Here is a 23,642-nt window from a genome sequence, read left to right on the forward strand (position 1 = left end):
GCGTAGGTGATATATATACATAGGAATAGGGCCGAACAGATTCTGCATTTAATTTCATTTTCAAACTAATTTACACTGTGTGACTAAATGGTGGCACAAGCAGTTGGTGTGCTTATTTTCCAACAGAAATTGCAGATATTGCCAGTTTATAACACTTTTATACTGTAAAGTTAAAGTATTTTCTGTAAAGATATTTACATATTTTTAGTGTATTTTTATTACAGAATTATTCTAGCAGCCACAGCTGCCAGGTTTTTGTTTCCCCGGAAAACAGTGGAATTTTCAGACTTTTTTAATATTTAAACAGTGTAGGAGTCACCACAGCAGATCTTACATCTCACCCTGTCCTCTTCATGTTCTCCTGCCACACCGCCTGCGTTAGTGTTAATCCAGGCCTCTAATGAGCCACTGCAAAAGAATACACTCGTTTGCACAAACCCCAGTTTTTAGATATTAACATACTGTTTTATTACAAAGATAACATTTATCAATATTTTATTATATCAGCATGCAGTAGTTAACAGATTGGTATACCAGTTACACTACACTGACACACTTAACTATACAGTAATAAGAGCAGAGGTAGCTCAGATCGAGGAGTATGCACCGGTGCTACATATTGCTGCATGCACCACACTTTAGTATGATGTCGGTGCTATAAATGGACTGGATTTATATAGCGCTTTTCCATCTGCAACAGACGCTCAAAGCACCAGTTGCATGCATCACTACATCTAGTACGACGTTGTAGAACCAGCCTGGGTACTGACTGGTAACCACGTAGGCAAACATTGGTCCAATCCCCAAATATAGCCATCTGTCTGCTGCAATTGGGTAATATCTGACTGATTGTCCACCTTGGCCTTTTCTAGTCACTAGAAAGCACTGAGGCATCTTTGCGCCGGTGTCATGGGGTGCGCACAGCATGGCTCACAAAGCAGTTGGACACAAATGCAGATGCTCAAACAATGGTGTAGGAGTAATTAAAAAGGCTTTATCTGAAAGATGGGCAGAGGTTCGGTACACAGTTTGGCAATCAGCAGGGTGAAGGTAACAGGTAATCGTGAGGCAGAGGTGTGGTCAGAAACAAGCAAAGTTCAGTTCACTGTGAGACAAAGTTCAAAGGCTGTGACAAGAGGGAGGTCCAAAACAAGGCGGGGTCATACATGGCAGAAGACAAAGACTGAACTGTGACAAAGACGCCTAGGACCAGACGGCTCTGGGCCCTGGTTAGGAAGCAGCTGGCACTGAAGCCCATTGAAAATGACCCTTTCAGGTACCTTGCTGGGGCGGAGAATACCTCTGTAGTTAATGTAAACCAAGCCATCACCCTTTCCTGTCTAGAGTGGGACAAGTCCTTTCTTACAGTCTGGAGGGAGGATACTTATCTCCAAAATGGTAAAAAAAAAAATTGCTGGTAAGGCCTGGAGGACATCGGGGTCCCTCTGCAAAAGTTCAGCCTTGATACCGCATTAGCAGTACAGCCAAATTAATATTCTTATACTGATTTTTCTCATCTGCCATGACTACATACTTCTGTATACAAATCAATGTTATAAAAATAATACACCTGTGGTTTGTCATGTTGTGTTACTTGTGTCTGGTTATTCAGTACAATGTATTGTTTATGTATTCAGACTTGTTGCATATATGACACAATATCCACTATGCAGCATATTGAAGTGGATTTGTATCTCATATCTTCAAAACATTTGTAATACTGACAAAATTGCTGTTTTCTTTGTAGGAATACAGTTGATAGTTGTTGTCAAAAGCTTCAGGCTTCACTTAACACCAATATGTACAGCATGCTTTTTGAGAAAGAGGTGGTGTGTAGATGTTGCATTAGTGAGGCCACAACCAGGCCTGATGTTTGTGCCAGAGGTTGGTGGAGGCAATAAGAGGCATAAATTCATAAGGTACTTAGAAAGAGGAATCGAAGCAAAGAGCAAAAACTGTGCCTTCTGTTGCACGTTTAAGTGTTGTATGTACAGTGTAACACATTGTATTACTACATTATGTTTGTGTTTTTTAGTTGTGTTTGGAGTGATTCTGCCCATAACTGGGGAAAAAAAGTTACTGCAGCTTTTATCCTATTTCTTATGAATTTGCCAATAAACATTTGAGGTAATAAAAAGTTATTTTAAGGTCAGATTTGTTTCTCATTTCATGTAACTCATGCAGTTTTTCCTATATCTTGTCATGTGGACAGTTGTAATGATTTCAAAATGAATTATTTTAGATTTGAAAAAGTGACAACAGGAGTGTTAAGTGTCAGGGCGTATCTGGAAAGTATTCACAGTACTTCACTTTTTCCACATTTTGTTATGTTACAGCCTTATTCCAAAATAGATTTTTTTTTTATCTTCAAAATTCTACACACAACACCCCATAATGACATGATTTTTTTTTTTTTTTGGAAATTTATTTAAAAAATTATTTAAAAAAATCTCATTAGTCTTACATCTTCTCCTGTACTTCACTGCCCTTGACTTGGCCCCACATGTCATTACTGGTTTTATTGCTGTCAGGTCGGCTCTGGACGCACTGGAGCCGCACTGAGTCCTGATTGGGAACCACTCGGAGAGACAACCAGTCCATCCCACCTCTCAAAAGTAGCCAATGATCTACCCCAGTTAGCCAACATGTGGGTGTCATCTGGATCTGTTAGCAGTTGCTGTTTCCTGTTCATATTTCAGAAACCTGACTTTTCATTCTCCCCTTTGATTCTTCAATGACAAAACACTCCTGATGCCCTCTTTGGCGCACAGGAGTCTGCAGGTGATTTCTGCATTAAATCCTCCAATTTAGAAAAATAGTTTTGGATTCCTTTAAAGATCACGAGAGCTGGTATATTTCAGATATGCATTTATTTTATTCATTATTTTTGTCTATCTTGTAATCAGATGTTTTCATAATGTGACTGATTTTAATCAGTGATTCCATAGTAGAAAAACGTTTTTGCACGTGGCTGAACGGGCAGTAAATGGATTGCCCTATACTGCCACCTAGTGCCTGATTCTAGAACATGCGCTGAAATGAACCTGTGTCTTTTTTCAATCAATCAATCAATCAATTTTTTTATATAGCGCCAAATCACAACAAACAGTTGCCCCAAGGCGCTTTATATTGTAAGGCAATGCCATACAATAATTATGTAAAACCCCAACGGTCAAAACAACCCCCTGTGAGCAAGCACTTGGCGACAGTGGGAAGGAAAAACTCCCTTTTAACAGGAAGAAACCTCCAGCAGAACCAGGCTCAGGGAGGGGCAGTCTTCTGCTGGGACTGGTTGGGGCTGAGGGAGAGAACCAGGAAAAAGACATGCTGTGGAGGGGAGCAGAGATCGATCACTAATGATTAAATGCAGAGTGGTGCATACAGAGCAAAAAGAGAAAGAAACAGTGCATCATGGGAACCCCCCAGCAGTCTACGTCTATAGCAGCATAACTAAGGGATGGTTCAGGGTCACCTGATCCAGCCCTAACTATAAGCTTTAGCAAAAAGGAAAGTTTTAAGCCTAATCTTAAAAGTAGAGAGGGTGTCTGTCTCCCTGATCTGAATTGGGAGCTGGTTCCACAGGAGAGGAGCCTGAAAGCTGAAGGCTCTGCCTCCCATTCTACTCTTACAAACCCTAGGAACTACAAGTAAGCCTGCAGTCTGAGAGCGAAGCGCTCTATTGGGGTGATATGGTACTATGAGGTCCCTAAGATAAGATGGGACCTGATTATTCAAAACCTTATAAGTAAGAAGAAGAATTTTAAATTCTATTCTAGAATTAACAGGAAGCCAATGAAGAGAGGCCAATATGGGTGAGATATGCTCTCTCCTTCTAGTCCACGTCAGTACTCTAGCTGCAGCATTTTGAATTAACTGAAGGCTTTTCAGGGAACTTTTAGGACAACCTGATAATAATGAATTACAATAGTCCAGCCTAGAGGAAATAAATGCATGAATTAGTTTTTCAGCATCACTCTGAGACAAGACCTTTCTGATTTTAGAGATATTGCGTAAATGCAAAAAAGCAGTCCTACATATTTGTTTAATATGCGCTTTGAATGACATATCCTGATCAAAAATGACTCCAAGATTTCTCACAGTATTACTAGAGGTCAGGGTAATGCCATCCAGAGTAAGGATCTGGTTAGACACCATGTTTCTAAGATTTGTGGGGCCAAGTACAATAACTTCAGTTTTATCTGAGTTTAAAAGCAGGAAATTAGAGGTCATCCATGTCTTTATGTCTGTAAGACAATCCTGCAGTTTAGCTAATTGGTGTGTGTCCTCTGGCTTCATGGATAGATAAAGCTGGGTTTTTTTCTTGAGTTTTTTGATTTGTTTATTTGGCAGATAATGCATACAAACACGCAACATGTATTTGTGTCCCACTAATGGCTCTTGTAGAAGTAGTTTATGTGCAGTGCGGGTAGGAACCTTCATCCACGCGCTTTGTTTTGTCCGGATAAGTTTGTGTGCGCACGCCCCGGCTTCCACTCACAAACACTTTTGCTTCCTGTGAGTTTTGTTTTTAACGAGCTGCTCCTCCTGGTTCTTGTTTAACATTTAAGTTCTGAAATGTCGGGGGCTTTGCTGCGGTGGTGTGTGGAGCAGTTACGCCACAACTTTGGACTGGAGGCGTGTGAAGACATCGTCAGGTTAGTGTCTAAATGTCCAAATCGGTTAGTCGGTGCTAAAGCTAACTAGCTAACGCCTGTGGCTTTCAGATAATATTAAATATTTAAAATATTTTTACAGTTAGATTCATGAATCTGGATAGTGACACGGTTTTTTTTTTTTGTTTCGTTTATTTATTTATTTTGTCATTTTGCCTCTGTATACCGTAACTATGGAGTTGAAATGAGAATGAGAGAGTTTGTAGTGTTAGATTTTTAATTTTAATTTAAGGGCTTTAAAAATATCATTTTAACATTTAGGAAATGCATCCATTTGTGTTCAAAGTGTCTCCATGAGCACAGTAGATGGACTGCATTTATATAGCGTGCAAGGCGCCTTGAGATGGCTTTTGCTGTGATTTGGCGCATTGTAAGCTAATTATTAATTATAATTATAGCCAGACATCCCAAGTTCCAAAACCTCATTTCAGGGAGATGCTTATCGACCCCCTCGGGCCACCCAACCCCACAACCAACCCCCACCATGCCCCATACATACACACTTAAGGCCAACAACTTTTCAACAACTTTTTATTAACTACCAGTAATTTCTTAAAAACAAAACAGTACAGTATTGGTCTGTATACATTTCAATTGTATGTCCATGTCCTTTCTATGTTCCAGCCTGCAGAGAACACCTGTCATGCTTTCTATTTTTCCTGGGACTTTTTCAAGTTCTCATTGTATGTACATGCTGCTTGCTTTGCAGATTTGAGCAATTTTCCTGACACTTCAAGGTCATAGCACTCAACATCATTGAATTTGTTAATCTTACAGGACATCAGGTTCACAAGAGTTTGGTGAGACATCTGACACCTGAATTCTGTTTTGATATGACGCACCAAACTGAATGCTCTCTCCACATCACAATTGGAATTGGGCAGAACCAGCAACAGCTTCATTAGTTGGCAGAGCTCTTTGAATCTGACCTGACCTGTGCTAACTGATTTGACTTTTGATAGCTTCCCCCAGAACTCATCAGTTGACAAATTCCTGTAATTTGGAATGACTTTCTCCAAATTGGTTGAGGTATAATCCAGCACCTCTAAGTGTAGCTGTTCCTTCACATCTGCTTTCACAACATTGGGGAATCTCTCTGCCAAAGTCAAAATCTGCTCTGGTGTCACATCATCTTGGCCCTCTGGATTAACAACTGACATATTTGTCAAGATTTGGTCTCTCACTGGGAACTTTTCCTTTACTTTTTGGAAGCTCCTGACATAGAATGATCTTGCATCTTTGAAGAATTGCTTTGTCTTGGCAGAAGGGATTTCTTCCTCGCTTACTAAGTGTCTCCTTGTCAAGAACCCAACAAAAAGGTTTTCATCTGCACAGTGGACTTCAGGGTTGCTCACATCTATCTCCAGCACATTCTGCTCTCTCAACACCTTTGGCACTATGAATCTGCTTCCGATGTCATGCAGGAGCTCTTCAACGCTGTCATTTAATTTGAAGAGAACGGGTGCCTTGTTTTGTGCTTTCACTCTTGACAAGACAGAGTTGTTTTTGCCAATCATGACATTGCAATTGTCACTGCTGAATCCTATGCAGTTGGACCATTCAATGCCCTTCTCTTCCATGGGTGATGCGATGCAGTTGAATATATTTTCAGCTTTGGCATCATTGCATACTGGCATATCAATAAATCCAACTGCCACCTTATCCTGTGCTTCACTGTAGTACCTGGCTAAAATAGCACATTCTTTCTCACACATGATGTCATTGCTTTCGTCAACCAAAATACTGTATGGCTTTTTTTCTGTGCGAATTAGTTTGTACATATGCTCTGAGCATTCAGGTTCCAGGGCCAAATTCATTATGGCTGTTGCTTTGGTGGAGGAGCAGGCATAATGTTTAGCTATTTCTGAATCTGGAAACATCTTCCTGAACAACTTGCCAGTGTACCTACAGACATTGAATGGCACATTGTGTTCGACAACAAATGATGTGAAATACACCTCAGCTGCAGTGACCTTCTCAGTGAGACTTTGCTTTTCTGCAGAAAAGAACTGAGATATATTGGAGCAGCCTTCCCTGCGCTTAGCCTCCCTAATATGGTGTGGTCCCTAAAGAATAAAACAGATAATTAGGCCTATCATTTCTACATATTTTCTACAATTAATTTACCCTTAGCCTACATTAATCAACATATTAAATTGGGGATTTTTTTAAATGCTTAGACAGGCTGGATAGAGATAGTTAGATAGCTGGCTAGTTAGATATAAGCAGGGCTCTAAATTAACACCAGCCAACCGGCCAAATGCTGGTGAAAATTCAGTTTGGCTGGTAGAAAAGAATATTTGCTAGCCACTTTGACCCATTAGTAAGTGTGTGTTTGGCTAGTAGATTAACATCTACTAGCCATTTTGGCTGGTGATGAAAAAAGTTAATTTAGAGCCCTGTAGGCCTATAGTAACTACATATGCATTAATACTTAAAAGAAGTCTTTAATACGTTTTGCTTAATTTTATAACAGCATTTAACCTACAGAAATAAAATGCAGGTTTTAAACTTAGCCTACCTCGACATGTCTTTTACAATCATTGAGTCCTCCGTGGGTAATACTGAAGTCACTGTTGCATACAGTGCACCTCGCCACGGTGTCATCATTCTTCACCTTAACTAGACAGGGATATACTTTAGTATATTCTGCTGTAAAATGAGTCTTATATTTTCGTTTTTTACTGGAGGATTCACCCTCTGCCATCTCGCAACGTGCGCTGACTTGAGTGTTAACTAGGTGACGGTCGGAGAGAGTAAACCAAAGCCCTCCCACACCGAAACGTATTGGCTTATTTTGCTGACTAAACCAATCAGCGCGCTCTCTGGCAAGCAGTCGCCCTGAACGCTCACTGAACAAATCACTCACTTTGACAGACACGCAGGTTCCAGGCAACCTCTCTCCTCCCCCCACCCCCCTCTCTCTCTCGTGCCTGCGCAATCGAAGTAATCCGCGCATGATGCACGAGTTATTGTATTGCCTGCACGCTCTCACTCGCATTGAAAAAGAAAAAAAAAACACTCCCGCATAGTCTAAAATCCGGGATATTTCATCCGACTCGCGGGCATCCGTGAGCCACTATCAATATCAGGGAAACTCCCGGCACTTCCGGGAGACTTGGGATGTCTGTTATAGCGCTTTTCCATCTGCATCAGACGCTCAGAGCTTTACAATAATGCATAACATTCACTCCAGTGTGAGGGTGCTGCCATACAAGGTACTCACTATACACACCGGGAGCAACTAGGGGATTAAGGACCTTGCCCAAGGGCCCTTAGTGATTTTCCAGTCAGGGTGGGATTTGAACCGAGGATCCTCTGGTCTCAAGCCCAGCGCTTAACCACTAGACCATCACCTCCCCTTAGTCCATAAATCATAGTTTAAAGTAAATACAAGGGTTGTTTTTGTAGAAATTGTCGTTTTTACAGCCAATTTCGTTTAGAGACCTCCCAGGATGGAAACATGAAAATTCAGTAAGGTATATCTTATATATTATATTCCAGTTCTAAGGTGGAACTATGGTAGTATACTAAGGTATATCTAAAAAGGAAGAGTAAAATAGAAGAGTAGAAAAGAGTAGAGTAGAGCCACTTAGGTGCCTGGTCTTGAGAACTGTGATGGTAGGTTGAAAAGCTTTTTTTATCCCATGGGAACTCTCCCTACCCACCCAAGCGGTTCAAGAAAAAAAGGTATATATAATAATAAATAATAAAACATAAGAAAGATAAGACATCATATATATAAAACTTAATTTTAATATTAAGGGTAATACATGAACATTTTCTAAATCACTGAATATGTTTTGCTCTGGATATATCGTTGAGAATGGGTAGCCGTATGTTTGTAATGTCCTGTGCTGATTTAATAACTTTCTGCAGTGTTTTTTTTTTTTTAAGCAGCCATACTGCAGCATGTGAATCACACCAAAATTTTATGAGAGGATGCTTTTGACACACCTGTAAAAGGACAGCAGCAGCTGTTGCGATAGTTTGACCCCCCCTCAGTGCCTGTAGAGTGGCTGCTGTGCACATTTCACAAGAGAGGTGATGTGCACAGACCATCAGTGGTCCTGAGAGATGTATGTGTCCAGGTATTTGAAGTTGGTGACCCTGTCCACCATGTCTTCTTTGATGTACAGAGTTGCAGGTTTCTCAGATTCATTATGTTTTGTATGAGTTCTACCATAGTTATGTTAACTGCAAACGTATGGATTGTGTTTGTAATGTGTGTTGTTGTACAATTATTGGTATACAGCATGTAGAGCAGAGGGCTCTGTACACAACCCCAATGGGGTCTAGTGTAGAGTGTCAGTATTCGGGAGTAATGAGACCTCATCCTGACTGACTGGACAGTCTGTTTAAAAAGTCCTTGATCCATCTGGCTGTGCACTGAATGCTACCCAAATTGAAGTCTGGACACCATTCTGCTGGGGATGATTGTGTTAAATTTGTAACTAGGAGGGATTAAAGCACGACAGTGACTGTATCAGGAAAAAAATGTTTACCATGCTGCAATCACAAAATGGCTTGCTTATAGGTTGGAATTTATCTGTTAACATAACAGGGACAATTCACCATATTCCAAGTTTACATTTGAATGAGTTTTGTGTATGAAAGTGCACCAAGTGTTACAACATCAAGTTAGAAATTTCGCAATTTTTTTTTTTTCTTAGAGTGAGGCAGCCCAGCTCCAAAACCCTCTTCCCACTTCGTTCTCTTTACTCCCTTGCAGATTCACTTCTTTTAAAATTTCACAGTGACATGCCTGTGGACAGTTTGCCCTGACCCAGCATTATCGTTGTTAAATTTTAAATGAGAGCCAGAAAAAGAAAGCATCGCAGAGCATTGTTGGGTGACGAGATTAAATTGTCTGTTTTGAGTCGTCTGCTGTAGAAGGTGCTAAAAGCTTTCTTCATGTTTACACTATATAATTTGTTTTGGTTATATGTTTGGATCTTAATTATTACCGTGAAAATTGATACTATTCTAAATGTACTTTTCAATGAATTTTGTGCATGAAGGTGCACCATATATTACCATATAAAGTTAGAAGATCCTCACCTGCCTCTGCTGCTTTGGTTCTTCACTTCAGTAGATTAACTTATTTAAAAAATTCCCAATGACATCCTTGGTGATTCTCACTTAAGATGTTTTAATTATAGTAAACACTGCCAGGGGTCGAAATGCATTTTTTAAACCTACTTGCACTGGTGCTAGTAACAAAAAAATTACTTGCACCAAAAAAAAGTTGCACAACCAAAAGTCAGTCTTATATCAACCTTAAAACTCCTCCTCTGATGTGTCAGACTCTTCCTCTCTGGGAAGAGTTTGAGGGGAGAGCAGCAGCGGTAGCAGCAGCAGCAGACAGTTTTATTTTTTTTATTTTATTTTTTTCACGTGCGAGCGCGAACAAATCGTCCGTGAAGATTATTTATTAACTACACAGATGTATAATAAAACAAATGGTGTCTGGTGATGGGGAGAGAGAGCGAGGAACTACGGAGCCCTGGAAGTGTCATCGCAAAATGTTTTGCATGTGGAGAGAGTGCGCTCATTTTATTATATTGTGCACACGTTTTAAGCATCATTTAAGTAAAACAAGGGCACGATCTACTTAAACGTGGGCACAATTTGTAAAACGTGCACTCAATATTGTCTTGACACATAAATGTTGGCTATTACTCAACAAACCAGGAGACAGTGTAATACATTTCCCCATTAGAAATAGATCTGGTCAGGGTGTATCATCGTGGTTTGGGCGCACAAGGACATACAGAGAACTCCAGCTGCCCAGCATGGCATCATCTGGAGTTTAAGCACATTAAAAAGGATGCTGAGGGCGAAGCATCTCCCCGTCGTGAGGATGACAGTTTAGGTCATATTATGAAGTTCATTTTGAACGAAAGGAAAACGTGCACACGTTTTATTAATTCGAGGGCTCAATTAAAGGAAACCGTGCGCAGAAATTATCATGGCCAGAAAAAATATCACTTTAAGTGACCTCTCCCGGGGATCCGTAAAGGAACCGCAGTGACAGGCAGTTTTTTTTTTTTTCCACATGCACGAGCGAACTAGTCGTCCATGAAGGTAATTTTATTAATTACACAGATGTATAATAAAACAAATGGTGACTGGTTTATAACACAATGAGAGAGCGTGAGAGAGAGAGAGAGAGAAGCCAGTTTTTTCCATTTCTTTGTTTACATGTGCACGCGCAAACACAACAAATACAGCACAGCAACTCGCTCCGTGTGTGAGTCATAAAATGCAGGGAAGACGAAGACAACACACTGGAAATTATTTTCCTTATTTATTCCATTATTTGTTCATTTTATTGGTGCTTATAGTTGATAAAACTTGGATCAAGTTACTTGCACCAGTGCAAGTGCAGTCTAAAAATTACGTGCATCGCTCGAATAATACGTGCACAAACTAGCACATGCACGTACTATTTCGAGCCCTGACTGCTGAATTAAAAGGTAAATAAAATAAAATCCTTCTGAAGCAGCATAAATGTTTCTTTTTCTTTTATAACCTGTCTGTTGTAACAACAAAGTTGTTGAAATAAAAGAGAACATGGTGGGTTAATCAAGTACTTATCTGAACTTCTTTCTTTGGTGAGCTTTTTCTTAAAAATTAAATCTTGCCAGTGTGTCTGTGTGTTGATTTTTTTCATCTGCTCTTGTTGGAGATGTGGTGAAATCTCTCTAAACTCAGTCTGATGCACCGTGGCCTGACATTTGTTGATGATGCTTGAACCACTGAAAAGCTTCATGATACTTCCTGACTTATGATAATGTGTCGTCTCTGGCTGCTTCATTAGACTACTAAAGTGTAAATAAAATAAAATCACACTCACTCATCTTCAGCCGCTTATTCCAATATTTTATATTAAAAAAACCTGTCTGACCGCCATCGATAAGTTAAAGTTCCAAAAAAAATCACTCTTGAAGACATTTTCTGTTATTGGTAAAAATACTGAGCTGAAGGTGCTAACGACTTTAGCAAAGCAGCTAAGAACAAACACAAAAATTTACAAAGAATTTTACAAAGGTGTTGATGGCTTCCATTTCAGCTCCAGTTAAACATTAAATGAAATAACCCAGTAAACTGTTGTTTAGTGTGTTGTTCTGTTCTTGACCGTTTGTCACTGTCAAAGCAAAGTTAATAGTCATCAGTGCTAACAAACCTAATATCTGTGATATTTGTGCCTTTGATCCCTAGGTACATTCTGACCATTGAGAAAGCTGAAGAGATTGAGGAGTATGTTGGAGATCTCCTGCAGGGTAGAGATGGGAGGAAAGGGGAGTTTATTGATGAATTCCTTGACAGGTGGAAGAAGTCGCAAAGCCAAGCTTCAGATGGCGCTGGACTTTTGCTTCACAAAGACTCTCTTTCGGCAGCAGGTTTGTTAATAAATTATGTTGTCACCTCATCACAACCACTTTTGAAACATCTAAGTGCTTGGCTCCAGGAAGGATTAAATTTGTAAACTTGATATAAACATTAGGGATGTCCCAAGCAGATACTCAGTATAGTATCAGTATCGGACGCTGATATGGCTATTTTGCGAGAATCGGTTGGTATCGGATTTGGGAACAGTATTGGGCCGATTCACGTTACTTTTTGGCGTTGTCACGCTTTACGACTGCCTTAAACCGAGACGCAACACAAAAACATTGCATCTATGATAGAGATTTGGACTCTACCGCCTGACCACGATAACGCTCGCAGTTTTTCAATCTAGGAAAACTTCTGTGTGAAGTGTCTGTGAATTGCTGCTGCAGAGAGCTGGGGGTGGAGGAGTTCTGACCTAAAGTGTGTCTCTCACTCTTCATGTGAGACGTGCAATGCAGCTGGAACAGAGACACCAGCAAACAGCTCAGTGATGCCGACAAACAGCTCAGTGAGGCTGCAAAACACCGTCTGTTTTGCAGCCTCACTGTGCCGTCAGCTGCCTGTTCTCTGATCAGCTCGAGCACTCTGAACAGCATCCGAAAAAAAAAACCTCCATTAAAATATTGAATTAAATAATCCAGTTAATCCAATAATTCTGTGTCCGTAGCTGCTGTAGGTTTAGAAAGTTACGATTTATTATAGTTGAAAGGCTTCATGTTCTCAAAAAGCTCCCAGGTCAAAGGAGGAAAAACACATCTGACTGAGCGAGGGGAAGGGTGAGGGAGAGAGTGGAGGTGGAAAGGAGAGGAGGAGGGGGAGCTTCACTCATTTTCATGTGATTCCACAGTCACAGTAGAAAGTGTTTTTTAATTTTAGTCAGATTTCATTTTTAAAAGAGCAGGTTTGACAAATCAGTTCATGTTCAGGCAGTTCTTGTTCAAACGTTTTGTTTTTATATTTAGATTTAATTTATTCTGTTAAAGAAAAGTTATGTAATCCCACTTAAAAATGTTGGAAAGCAAAACTAAATAATAAATAATAAAACATAAGAAAGATAAGACATCATATATATAAAACTTAATTTTAATATTAAGGGTAATACATGAACATTTTCTAAATCACTGAATATGTTTTGCTCTGGATATATCGTTGAGAATGGGTAGCCGTATGTTTGTAATGTCCTGTGCTGATTTAATAACTTTCTGCAGTGTTTTTTTTTTTAAGCAGCCATACTGCAGCATGTGAATCACACCAAAATTTTATGAGAGGATGCTTTTGACACACCTGTAAAAGGACAGCAGCAGCTGTTGCGATAGTTTGACCCCCCCTCAGTGCCCGTAGAGTGGCTGCTGTGCACATTTCACAAGAGAGGTGATGTGCACAGACCATCAGTGGTCCTGAGAGATGTATGTGTCCAGGTATTTGAAGTTGGTGACCCTGTCCACCATGTCTTCTTTGATGTACAGAGTTGCAGGTTTCTCAGATTCATTATGTTTTGTATGAGTTCTACCATAGTTATGTTAACTGCAAACGTATGGATTGTGTTTGTAATGTGTGTTGTTGTACAATTATTGGTATACAGCATGTAGAGCAGAGGGCTCTGTACACAACCCCAATGGGGTCTAGTGTAGAGTGTCAGTATTCGGGAGTAATGAGACCTCATCCTGACTGACTGGACAGTCTGTTTAAAAAGTCCTTGATCCATCTGGCTGTGCACTGAATGCTACCCAAATTGAAGTCTGGACACCATTCTGCTGGGGATGATTGTGTTAAATTTGTAACTAGGAGGGATTAAAGCACGACAGTGACTGTATCAGGAAAAAAATGTTTACCATGCTGCAATCACAAAATGGCTTGCTTATAGGTTGGAATTTATCTGTTAACATAACAGGGACAATTCACCATATTCCAAGTTTACATTTGAATGAGTTTTGTGTATGAAAGTGCACCAAGTGTTACAACATCAAGTTAGAGATTTCATTTTTAAAAGAGCAGGTTTGACAAATCAGTTCATGTTCAGGCAGTTCTTGTTCAAACGTTTTGTTTTTATATTTAGATTTAATTTATTCTGTTAAAGAAAAGTTATGTAATCCCACTTAAAAATGTTGGAAAGCAAAACTGTCAATATGACAGAAAAACTAAGCTACTGTGTGTAAATTTACATTCACAGTCAGTGTCAGTGTTAAATTGTGAGTCACAGGCCTCTTCGTCACTGGATTAAAAGGTACTGTGTGTCATTTTTGAAGTTGAGAGCAAATGCTATATCCATGATGAAATATTAATGTGTTTGAACCTTTTCAGCATTATTTATAACCTTTTCAAGATCATTTATTTCATGAACTTAGACATTGACAGAAACATGCAGAAAAGTTTGATATTAAATATTACAATGCAAGTCATTTTTTTGTAATTATTCTTGCTTTCAATAAATCTACATAAAACCACTCAAAATGGGTAAAATAGGGCTTGCCAATAACATATTAGAGGTATAAAACCCTATAGCTCATCAAAAGGCACCACATTAAATAACGCATCAGTCAGGGAATGACAATTTACCCAGACGGACTTCAAATATGAGTAAATTAAGTACTTTTTATGCTGTGGGGGGACAGGAGGGGGGTTCTTGTTTCATTTTGGAAACAAGTCAATGCCTCTGTCCTGAAAACGTGAACTTGTGCAGGCCCTGATGTACTTGATACAAGCAAAATAACTCAGAAGCTGTTTGTTAAAAAAGCCAAGCAATTGTTGGTCATGTTCAAGCAGTGAAGTAATAATGATTGTGGTTTTTTTTATGCTTTCAAAATAGGTATTGGATCTGTATCGGCAAGACTAATCATTTAAAATATTGGATCGGAAGCCAAAAAATCTGGATCGGGACATCCCTAATAAACATGACTAACATGATCTGCTGGATTTTGATCTTCTTTCTTAGATTTACCGGACATGAACAAAGACTCTCAAAAGAAGTCGAAACGTAAGGGCCGTAACAAGGAAGTGGTAACGTTGAGCCAAACAAAACCTGAGCCAGAGGAAATCAAAACTCCTGTAGATCTGATGAAGGTGAGCTAGGATGGAATACGTCATGCTTATTTGTACGTTTCATTTTTTTTTTTTTTTTTTCCTGGTTTGTTGCTGTTACTTTTTTGTTATTTCCTTTTCTCCTCCATTTGCAGGCCCCAGAATGCGGCAGTTCTTCGACAAAGAAGAAGAACAAGTTTGTGAATCTATATGCTAAAGAGGGACAGGACAGGCTGGCTATTCTGCTTCCTGGTCGGCAGGCCTGTGAGTGCCTTGCCCAAAAGCACAGACTTGTCAACAACTGCCTCAGCTGTGGTCGCATTGTGTGTGAGCAAGAGGGCTCAGGGCCCTGCCTCTTCTGTGGAAGCTTGGTATGGAAAGCTTTTGACTTCTTCCATTCTACATGTTTTTGTTGCCACTTGTCTGCCAGCAGGATATCTCAAAAGGACATGAATAGATTTCAGTAAAGTGTGGTGCAGAGGTAGGCCTTGGGTCAAGGAAGAACCAGTTGCATTTAGGTGGAGAGTCAGCTCAAGGAGAGGTTCCTTGTTTTGATTAGCTGTTCACTAATGTAGTGTTTGAGTCATAAATACATAATGCAGCAATATATTTTTCTTCTTCTTGGGTGAAGTGCTAGCACCACGTTTCAAAAGTTAATGCGATTGTAGACTGGTGCAGCGTACCCGGTATATTTTTCTTGTTCTGATCTCATTTTGGACAGATACGACTAATACTGGTACTCTAGGGGAACTCAGTTTGATCAATCAATACTTTATTTGTCATTGTCATAATAACACAGTTTTAAATAACAAGATTTTATTTCTTACATAGAATTATACTTAGAAAGTGCAAATAGTGCATTCTGCATTCCTGCCTTCCTGTTTACACTCTTGGTCGCCACATCAGATAAAGAGATGGATCTGCATGTTGATTTGGCACCACATGCAACTCCACATCACTTGGAGAATGGGCAGGGTTGATCTTAAACCGGGAACCTTCTAACCTAAAAAGAAGTGCACTGACGGCTTGGTTACCACACTACAAACTCCAGGGCAACTTGTAGTGCCTCAAATACAGTATTTTAAATAAACTCCTGAAAAAAGAGCCTGCAAAATTGAAATACTTTTATCTTGTTTCCATTTGAGCTGCAAAACCTTCTGGGGTTGTGTGTGACCTAACCCATAGTCTTGCAAAAACATCATGATAATTGATTTGTATCACCTCTATATTACCTTTGTGGAATTTTTCATTGGGCTGATAACTGTCAAAATAAGCAGGATTTTCAAAGACCGTTTATTTTAACATAACATCTGGAAATAAGTTTTTGTGGCATGCTAGTGAAGAAAAAATAAATTCATATGGACATGGTGGTACTTGGAATGTTTATTTTTAGGGATGCGTATCGAGAACTGGTTCTTTTCGGGTATCGTTAAGAAATGATTTGATCCACCATAGCCTTTTTGCTTAACTAGTCCCTTATCAGTCCTTCAGAGCAGCTGTTTGTTTTTGAGGGTATTTGTCAGGAAAATGATAATTTCCCTACGTTGATTGCAGACCCTGCAGTGGGTCAACCGCTGCTGTAACAGCTCCGCTTTGAAGCTTGAACCAACGAAGCAATGCTCTGACCCGCTGCTTCGTTGGTTCTTTGGTTCATTGCTTTTCAGAAGCAGCAAGTCCGCTTCTTAACCCCTCTCAAAGCCATTTAAAGATGTCAATCGTGAGTCACTTTTGTGTGGATTAAAGTCACTAACTGGGCTCTTGTCTTTTTGCAGGCAAGAAACAAGAATCGTCCTGCTTTCCGTTCGCACAGCTCCAAACGCTGCGCTGAGTCACATTAGATTCTGGCTGGAAGTAATAACTTCAAATTCAAATCACCATTTTAAATCGAATGACATGTCTTTCCAAATGTTGTAATCCAAACAATAAACTACAATTGACAAACATTTTTTTTCCTCTCAAAATGAGACATCCTGCATTCTTTATGAATTACATTGATGCTGACGTGCAGTGCAGCCGGCTGAGCTCAGCTCAGAGGCTGTAAAGTTACAATAAGTAACTTTACAATAAGTTACAGTAACCAATGTCATATTCATTTACACTCAACAAAAATATAAACGCAACACTTTTGGTTTTGCTCCCATTTTGTATGAGATGAACTCAAAGATCTAAAACTTTTTCCACATACACAATATCACCATTTCCCTCAAATATTGTTCACAAACCAGTCTAAATCTGTGATAGTGAGTACTTCTCCTTTGCTGAGATAATCCATCCCACCTCACAGGTGTGCCATATTAAGATGCTGATTAGACACCATGATTAGTGCACAGGTGTGCCTTAGACTGTACCTTAGAATCGGATCGATAAGCGGAATCAATAATGGCATCTATCGATAAAATCTTATCAATACCCATCCTTATTTTTTTAGTTTTCCTTTAAATTCAGGTCTGCACCAAAGAAGAACAAGACATTCTGCAGCGAGACTCCAATAAAAGCCAGAAATTACGAAAGAAGCTTATGGGAGGTGAGAATCAAAACAAACCCATCATGTTGGAACTGAAAGTGTTTTATGTTTTAAGTGTGTGTGTGTGTGTGTGTGTGTGTGTGTGTGTGTGTGTGTGTGTGTGTGTGTGTGTGTGTGTGTGTGTGTGTGTGTCAGAGTGTGAAGAAAGAAGCTATCTTCCACACCAGGAGGCCAGGGTGAAGGCTGGCTTGGAGAAAGCTGTTCAGCACAAAGACAAATTGTTGGAGTTTGACAGGAACAGGTATGACAGACATACTTGCATCCACATTTCAGTCTCCTTTTCCAGTACAAAAGGACAGTACCTTGGCTAATACATTAGCACATTGATGTACTAGCATTTGGATGTTTTCAGGTTTACATATTAACATTAACCTAGCACAAATGACGATTCGAACCATGCTCGGCAAGTGTTGAGGTGCATTCGGAAACGTTGGACAGCATTGAAGTCGCCCGCCTGTTCGCCTGAACTTGAACAGGAGGGCGCAGTCATGTGGCTGCCCCGAATGTCGAAATCCCCATCACACTCGAGGCAGAATGAGCCTGATTGCTGACCGAATGAAAATTTCCTCACATGGGTTAGATAATGTACAGTAGTGTTCAGAATAATAGTAGTGATATGTGACTAAAAAGATTAATCCAGGTTTTGAGTATATTTCTTATTGTTACATGGTAAACAAGGTACCAGTAGATTCAGCAGATTCTCACAAATCCAACAAGACCAAGCATTCATGATATGCACACTCTTAAGGCTATGAAATTGGGTTATTAGTAAAAAAAAAAGTAGAAAAGGGGGTGTTCACAATAATAATAGTGTGGCATTCAGTCAGTGAGTTTGTCAATTTTGTGGAACAAACAGGTGTGAATCAGGTGTCCCCTATTTAAGGATGAAGCCAGCACCTGTTGAACATGCTTTTCTCTTTGAAAGCCTGAGGAAAATGGGACGTTCAAGACATTGTTCAGAAGAACAGCATAGTTTGATTAAAAAGTTGATTGGAGAGGGGAAAACTTATACGCAGGTGCAAAAAATTATAGGCTGTTCATCTACAATGATCTCCAATGCTTTAAAGTGGACAAAAAAAACAGAGACGTGTGGAAGAAAATGGAAAACAACCATCAAAATGGATAGAAGAATAACCAGAATGGCAAAGGCTCACCCATTGATCAGCTCCAGGATGATCAAAGACAGTCTGGAGTTACCTGTAAGTGCTGTGACAGTTAGAAGACGCCTGTGTGAAGCTAATTTATTTACAAGAATCCCCCGCAAAGTCCCTCTGTTAAATAAAAGACATGTGCAGAAGAGGTTACAATTTGCCAAAGAACACATCAACTGGCCTAAAGAGAAATGGAGGAATATTTTGTGGACTGATGAGAGTAAAATTGTTCTTTTTGGGTCCAAGGGCTGCACACAGTTTGTGAGACGACCCCCAAACTCTGAATTCAAGCCACAGTTCACAGTGAAGACAGTGAAGCATGGTGGTGCAAGCATCATGATAAGGACATGTTTGTCCTATTATGGTGTTGGGCCTATATATCGCATACCAGGTATCATGGATCAGTTTGGATATGTCAAAATACTTGAAGAGGTCATGTTGCCTTATGCTGAAGAGGACATGCCCTTGAAATGGGTGTTTCAACAAGACAATGACCCCAAACACACTAGTAAACCAGCAAAATCTTGGTTCCAAACCAACAAATTAATTATTCGCAGGTGTGAAGAAATCATGAAAAACTGGTTATACAACTAAATACTACTTTAGTGATTCACAGGATTGCTAAAAAGCAGTTTGAACATAATAGTTTTGAGTTTGTCGCGTCAACAGCAGATGCTATTATTATTGTGAACAGCCCCTTTTCTACTTTTCTTTTTTTTTTTTTTTGCTAATAGTGTCGCGGCTCGTCTTTTTGGTCTTCTCAGGATGTCGTCTTTTAGATAACACAAACTAATTGCAAGTGATATGCTAGAAAGAGGACACAACACTTTAGAATAATTCAGCCTTAAGCAAGATAAAATGCACAGAGTTTTTAAGTTTATTTAAGCCTTCGACACAAAGCTTAGACAAACTGAGTCCTCTAGAGAGACTGAATATGACAACCGCGCTCGTCTATTTATTGGAGACCCGCGGGCATCGCTCCTCCTTCGACTTTTTTATTTATTTCATTCCCAAGACATGGTTTTCTATTGGAAGCGTCCTCTAGTGAACCCTAAGCAGGTGTTAGGCCATTATTTCAATGTGACAAATGCTCCCATTAAAACATGAAGGATTTACAACTGATTTTTTTAAAAGACCTTCAGCCACAGGTGCAGCTGGCCTGAGGCCCCCTCCGCACGTGGCCTCAGCCACACGTGCAGCTGGCCTGAGGCCCCCGCACGTGGCCTGCGGGAAAGCACCTAAAAGGCCTTGGAAAGCCCCTGACAGACTAAATGACTAATAGAGCCCTTTTTTTGGGTTGAACACCTGCTAGTTCAACCAGAGGACATACAGTTCGGATCAGGACACTTGATAGTTCATCACAGTTCAAATATGGACCTAAAAATTCTTCTACAGTCCCTCCTCTGGGACTCGAAAGAGTCCCATTACATCAACTATACTCTTGGGTTGTTTACTGACAAGACATCCTCATTTGTGCATCGCAATAAAAAAGAAAAACGCAGCACTCGACTTACTGATAACTCTGGTGCGGATATGAATATCAGTGATACTTCACACGGTAAATATATTGCAGTGCAGGTGAACCTACATACTAAGGCACAAGGTGAGCAATTAGCTGGATTATATCAACACAAGGTGACATTCAAACATTGAGTTTTGGTGTAATTCAAGGCACTTAAAATGGCCACATAAAACAAGTTACATCAACCTCTTAATCATGGCAAAGTAAAGGCTTTACATTGACATCAGTGCAACCAATCATCTTCTGGCATCTATTGACTCACTCAACCAGAGGCTCCAACCCATTATACTTGGTTCTACATATTATTTTGTTAAAGCGTCACACATTTATTATTTAAATGCATCAAATAACCCCTACGTTACCACTATTTAGTCAACCAATCAAGTAACTATTCTAAGGTTAGCGCAGCTATGTCTAGTTAAATGATAAACACAATAAATGGTTTCCCTTCATGTCCGTCCTTAAGTCATTTGCCTTAGTCAATCGTATAATGGTTTTCATTATAGGCCATTTCTCAACATTCTCCACTTTGTTTTTCTTCTTTTTCAGCTTGTTTTCTAATGCCCGTTTTGGCCAGACACCAAATTTAGGCAATGCATGTCTCTTGAGGCATGCTATAATTTAAGAAAAAAGGGGTCCCTATGGTGCATCTTTACTACTAAATCTACAAACACGCCGTGTAAGGGTCCCCTTTTTATAACTTTGCAATGTGATATCTATGTGTATGCATTTAGCTTTATCTGTGTTACGCAGATGATGGTAAGGACAGACATTTACCCAACCTTCGTTACTAACATATATCCTTCTTTGTTTTTATTTACACTCAGATTTCTGAAACCAGTCCGCAATTCAAACTCAAGAATCAAGATCATAGTCCGTGTTCAGTGCCATTACGTCAGTCCGCGCTCCTCAGCATTTACTCAGCATCTGAAGTTTTGGGAGAAGTTGGGGAACATGGGGAGGTTGGCCTTTCAGGGGTAGTGGGGGAAGGATCAGGAATTCTGGCTTTCAGACAGTCGTGCAGTTCTCTGATGGATCTTTCCAGCTCCTTGTGCTGCTTGGCCAGGTTGTACAGGGCCCCCAGAGAATTCTTGCCCACATTCAGGGTGGTGGTGGCCAGCCCTAGCTGTTCCCTTTCCATATGCTCCATCATGCAGGCTAGCATGTCCATACTAGACTGAAGACCACACAGTTGAGTATGGAGGCCCTCCTGAGCACAAGAGATGTTGGCATTGTCACGGTGTATCCTGAACAGGTATGCAGCTGTCTGACTTAGTTGTGGCATGATTTCCTCAAATAGCTCATGGGGAATGTGATTTGTGAGGGGCAGGAGCTGCTCCAAGGTTTTTGGAACAGACTCTTGTGGAAGACGAAGCTCTCGAACCAAGATTGCCATGTCCTGTGGGGTGACCATGACCAGATTAAGGTTGTGCAGTCCAGGGGACAGGAAGTACAAGGGGGAAGGCATTTCGTGTGTGGGGGGAGTATTGTTGATGTCGCACAGGCAAGTGGTTGGGACACTCTGGGCATTTAGTAGCCTGTACAAAGCTCCCCTCTGTCCTGGTGGGTGAGTTTGGCTAAGGTCTACCCCTGCTGATCCTCCTCCAGAGGTACTGGGCTGATCAGAATATCTCTCCTGCCTTGGGGGTGGAAAGCTGGGGACAGGTCCTAGCAGTGAATTGGGTCTAGGATGCACTCGGGCGGTTGCTGCATATGGCCGACCTTGGCTGCCTCCCCTGGAGGGTATCGTTGCCACTGGCACATGTGACTGTCTCCATGGCTGTTCCTGAGTCCAAAGGGTCTTTCAGGTGATGGAGTCCTCGGGCCGACTCTTGCTGCAGGCAGATTCTGTGAAGCCGTCATCGCCAGGTGCTGGAACGATGAAGATCCTTCTGTTGCCAACTGGTTTAGCTGCTGGATGGAAGGCGGCTGTGGCGACCAATCATGTCTCGACCATCCCTCCTGTATATCCTCTTCTCCAAACAGTTCTGAGAGTCCAATCAGACTTGATAGAGGCAGATCAGGCATAGGTCCCTGATCAGGGGAGTCTGGTCTCTCAGCCATACTCCTGTGTCCTAGTAATATACATATACGTTCATTATTACAGCTCCATGTCATTCTTTCAGATATTGTCTATCCTATCCCTCATTTTTGTGGGTGCATGTGTGTGAATGTAAATGTGCGTGCATGTCTTCTTCCTCGTCTACAATATCACCAAGCACGGTCCATCCCAGTCCTCCCTATCTGGGGTGTACGCCACAATATTAGGGAGCTGGGGGCTGTCGGGGAGGATAATTGGTATTTCATCCATTTCCATATATTCTGGTTCTCTGTTTTGTTTGTGCTTTCTTCTAGGGCTCGGATGGCTAGCAGTGGGAGCTGTCCTACTGTGGATGAAATCAATTTATTTACCAGAAATTTTATCAAGGGAATACCACAACATATTACCAGCAAGACCGCCACCCCTGTTAGTGCCAAGATTACACCTATCTGGTACAACCAGTCTTTCCATGATATCCACCCTCTCCTTAGAGTCCCAAACAGTGAAAACAGTGGGCCAATATTCATTCCATTCCCTACAATGTATCCAGAATCGTCAGTTTCATTTCTCCCTCCTATGGAGTTACTTAACAGTTCCTGTTGCATCTCTTCAAGTGTGATTAAGAGCTCTGTCAAATTTCCGTCTTCCCCTGTACGCATGGGAATAGCTGTGCAACATTCGGTGGCTTTGATCATAATACAAACTCCTTGTTCATCAGCCATCATCATCTCAATAGCTAATCTATTTTGCATTGTCATTAGCGAGGTGGCGTGCAGTTGTTCGGTTAAGGCTCCTACTGCTGCCAATGTCCAGTTCAGGTATCTTTGTTGATTATACCACAAGTAATTAATCCACTGCACCTCCTGGAACCTAGAACGGATTTTTGGAGTAACCCCGAACAGAGCCAATGCCCATCCCCATTTATCCGCATCTTCATCTGCTTTAACTCTGCTACTGTCTATGGCTTCTAACTGTCGGGGTATCCCTTCTGGTATCCCGTTTCTTACTGTGATGTTGTAGTCTGTTTTAAACGTCATTATTCCTCTTTTCTTACGAAGTTTCTGTGGCATGGGTTGTATTGAATTTGGCATTTCAATTACTGTTATAGCTCCTGTGAGCATCACAGGAGCACAAAGGCCCTTCCAATTAGGGGACAGCGATGACAGGAGTTTCCTTCTTTGTCCGCATATCCAAAAGATGTCAGCTAAGGGTACCGTTCCCTTAGCTAAATTTGGAGTAGATACCCATGAAGCATGGGTGAGATTCAGTCCAATTACAGACCCCCCTGTGGCCGGTACTATTTGTTCACACTGTA

The 23,642-nt window shown here is 40.6% G+C and overlaps 1 protein-coding gene across 1 annotated transcript in view; it reads left to right on the plus strand.

The window, feature by feature from the left end:
* The first annotated feature begins 4,575 nt into the window (after window positions 1-4,575).
* The window catches only part of trip4 (thyroid hormone receptor interactor 4), a 330,410-nt gene continuing 311,343 nt past the window's right edge, over window positions 4,576-23,642 (plus strand). Inside the window, exons 1-6 of the mRNA XM_034159790.1 lie at window positions 4,576-4,655; window positions 11,898-12,079; window positions 15,004-15,131; window positions 15,245-15,460; window positions 17,535-17,613; window positions 17,749-17,854. Coding sequence (XP_034015681.1) covers window positions 4,576-4,655; window positions 11,898-12,079; window positions 15,004-15,131; window positions 15,245-15,460; window positions 17,535-17,613; window positions 17,749-17,854 — 791 coding nt within the window. The remainder of the gene's footprint in view (window positions 4,656-11,897; window positions 12,080-15,003; window positions 15,132-15,244; window positions 15,461-17,534; window positions 17,614-17,748; window positions 17,855-23,642) is intronic.

The sequence above is a fragment of the Thalassophryne amazonica genome, chromosome 2 (assembly GCF_902500255.1).
Source record: "Thalassophryne amazonica chromosome 2, fThaAma1.1, whole genome shotgun sequence".
Lineage (NCBI taxonomy): Eukaryota > Metazoa > Chordata > Actinopteri > Batrachoidiformes > Batrachoididae > Thalassophryne > Thalassophryne amazonica.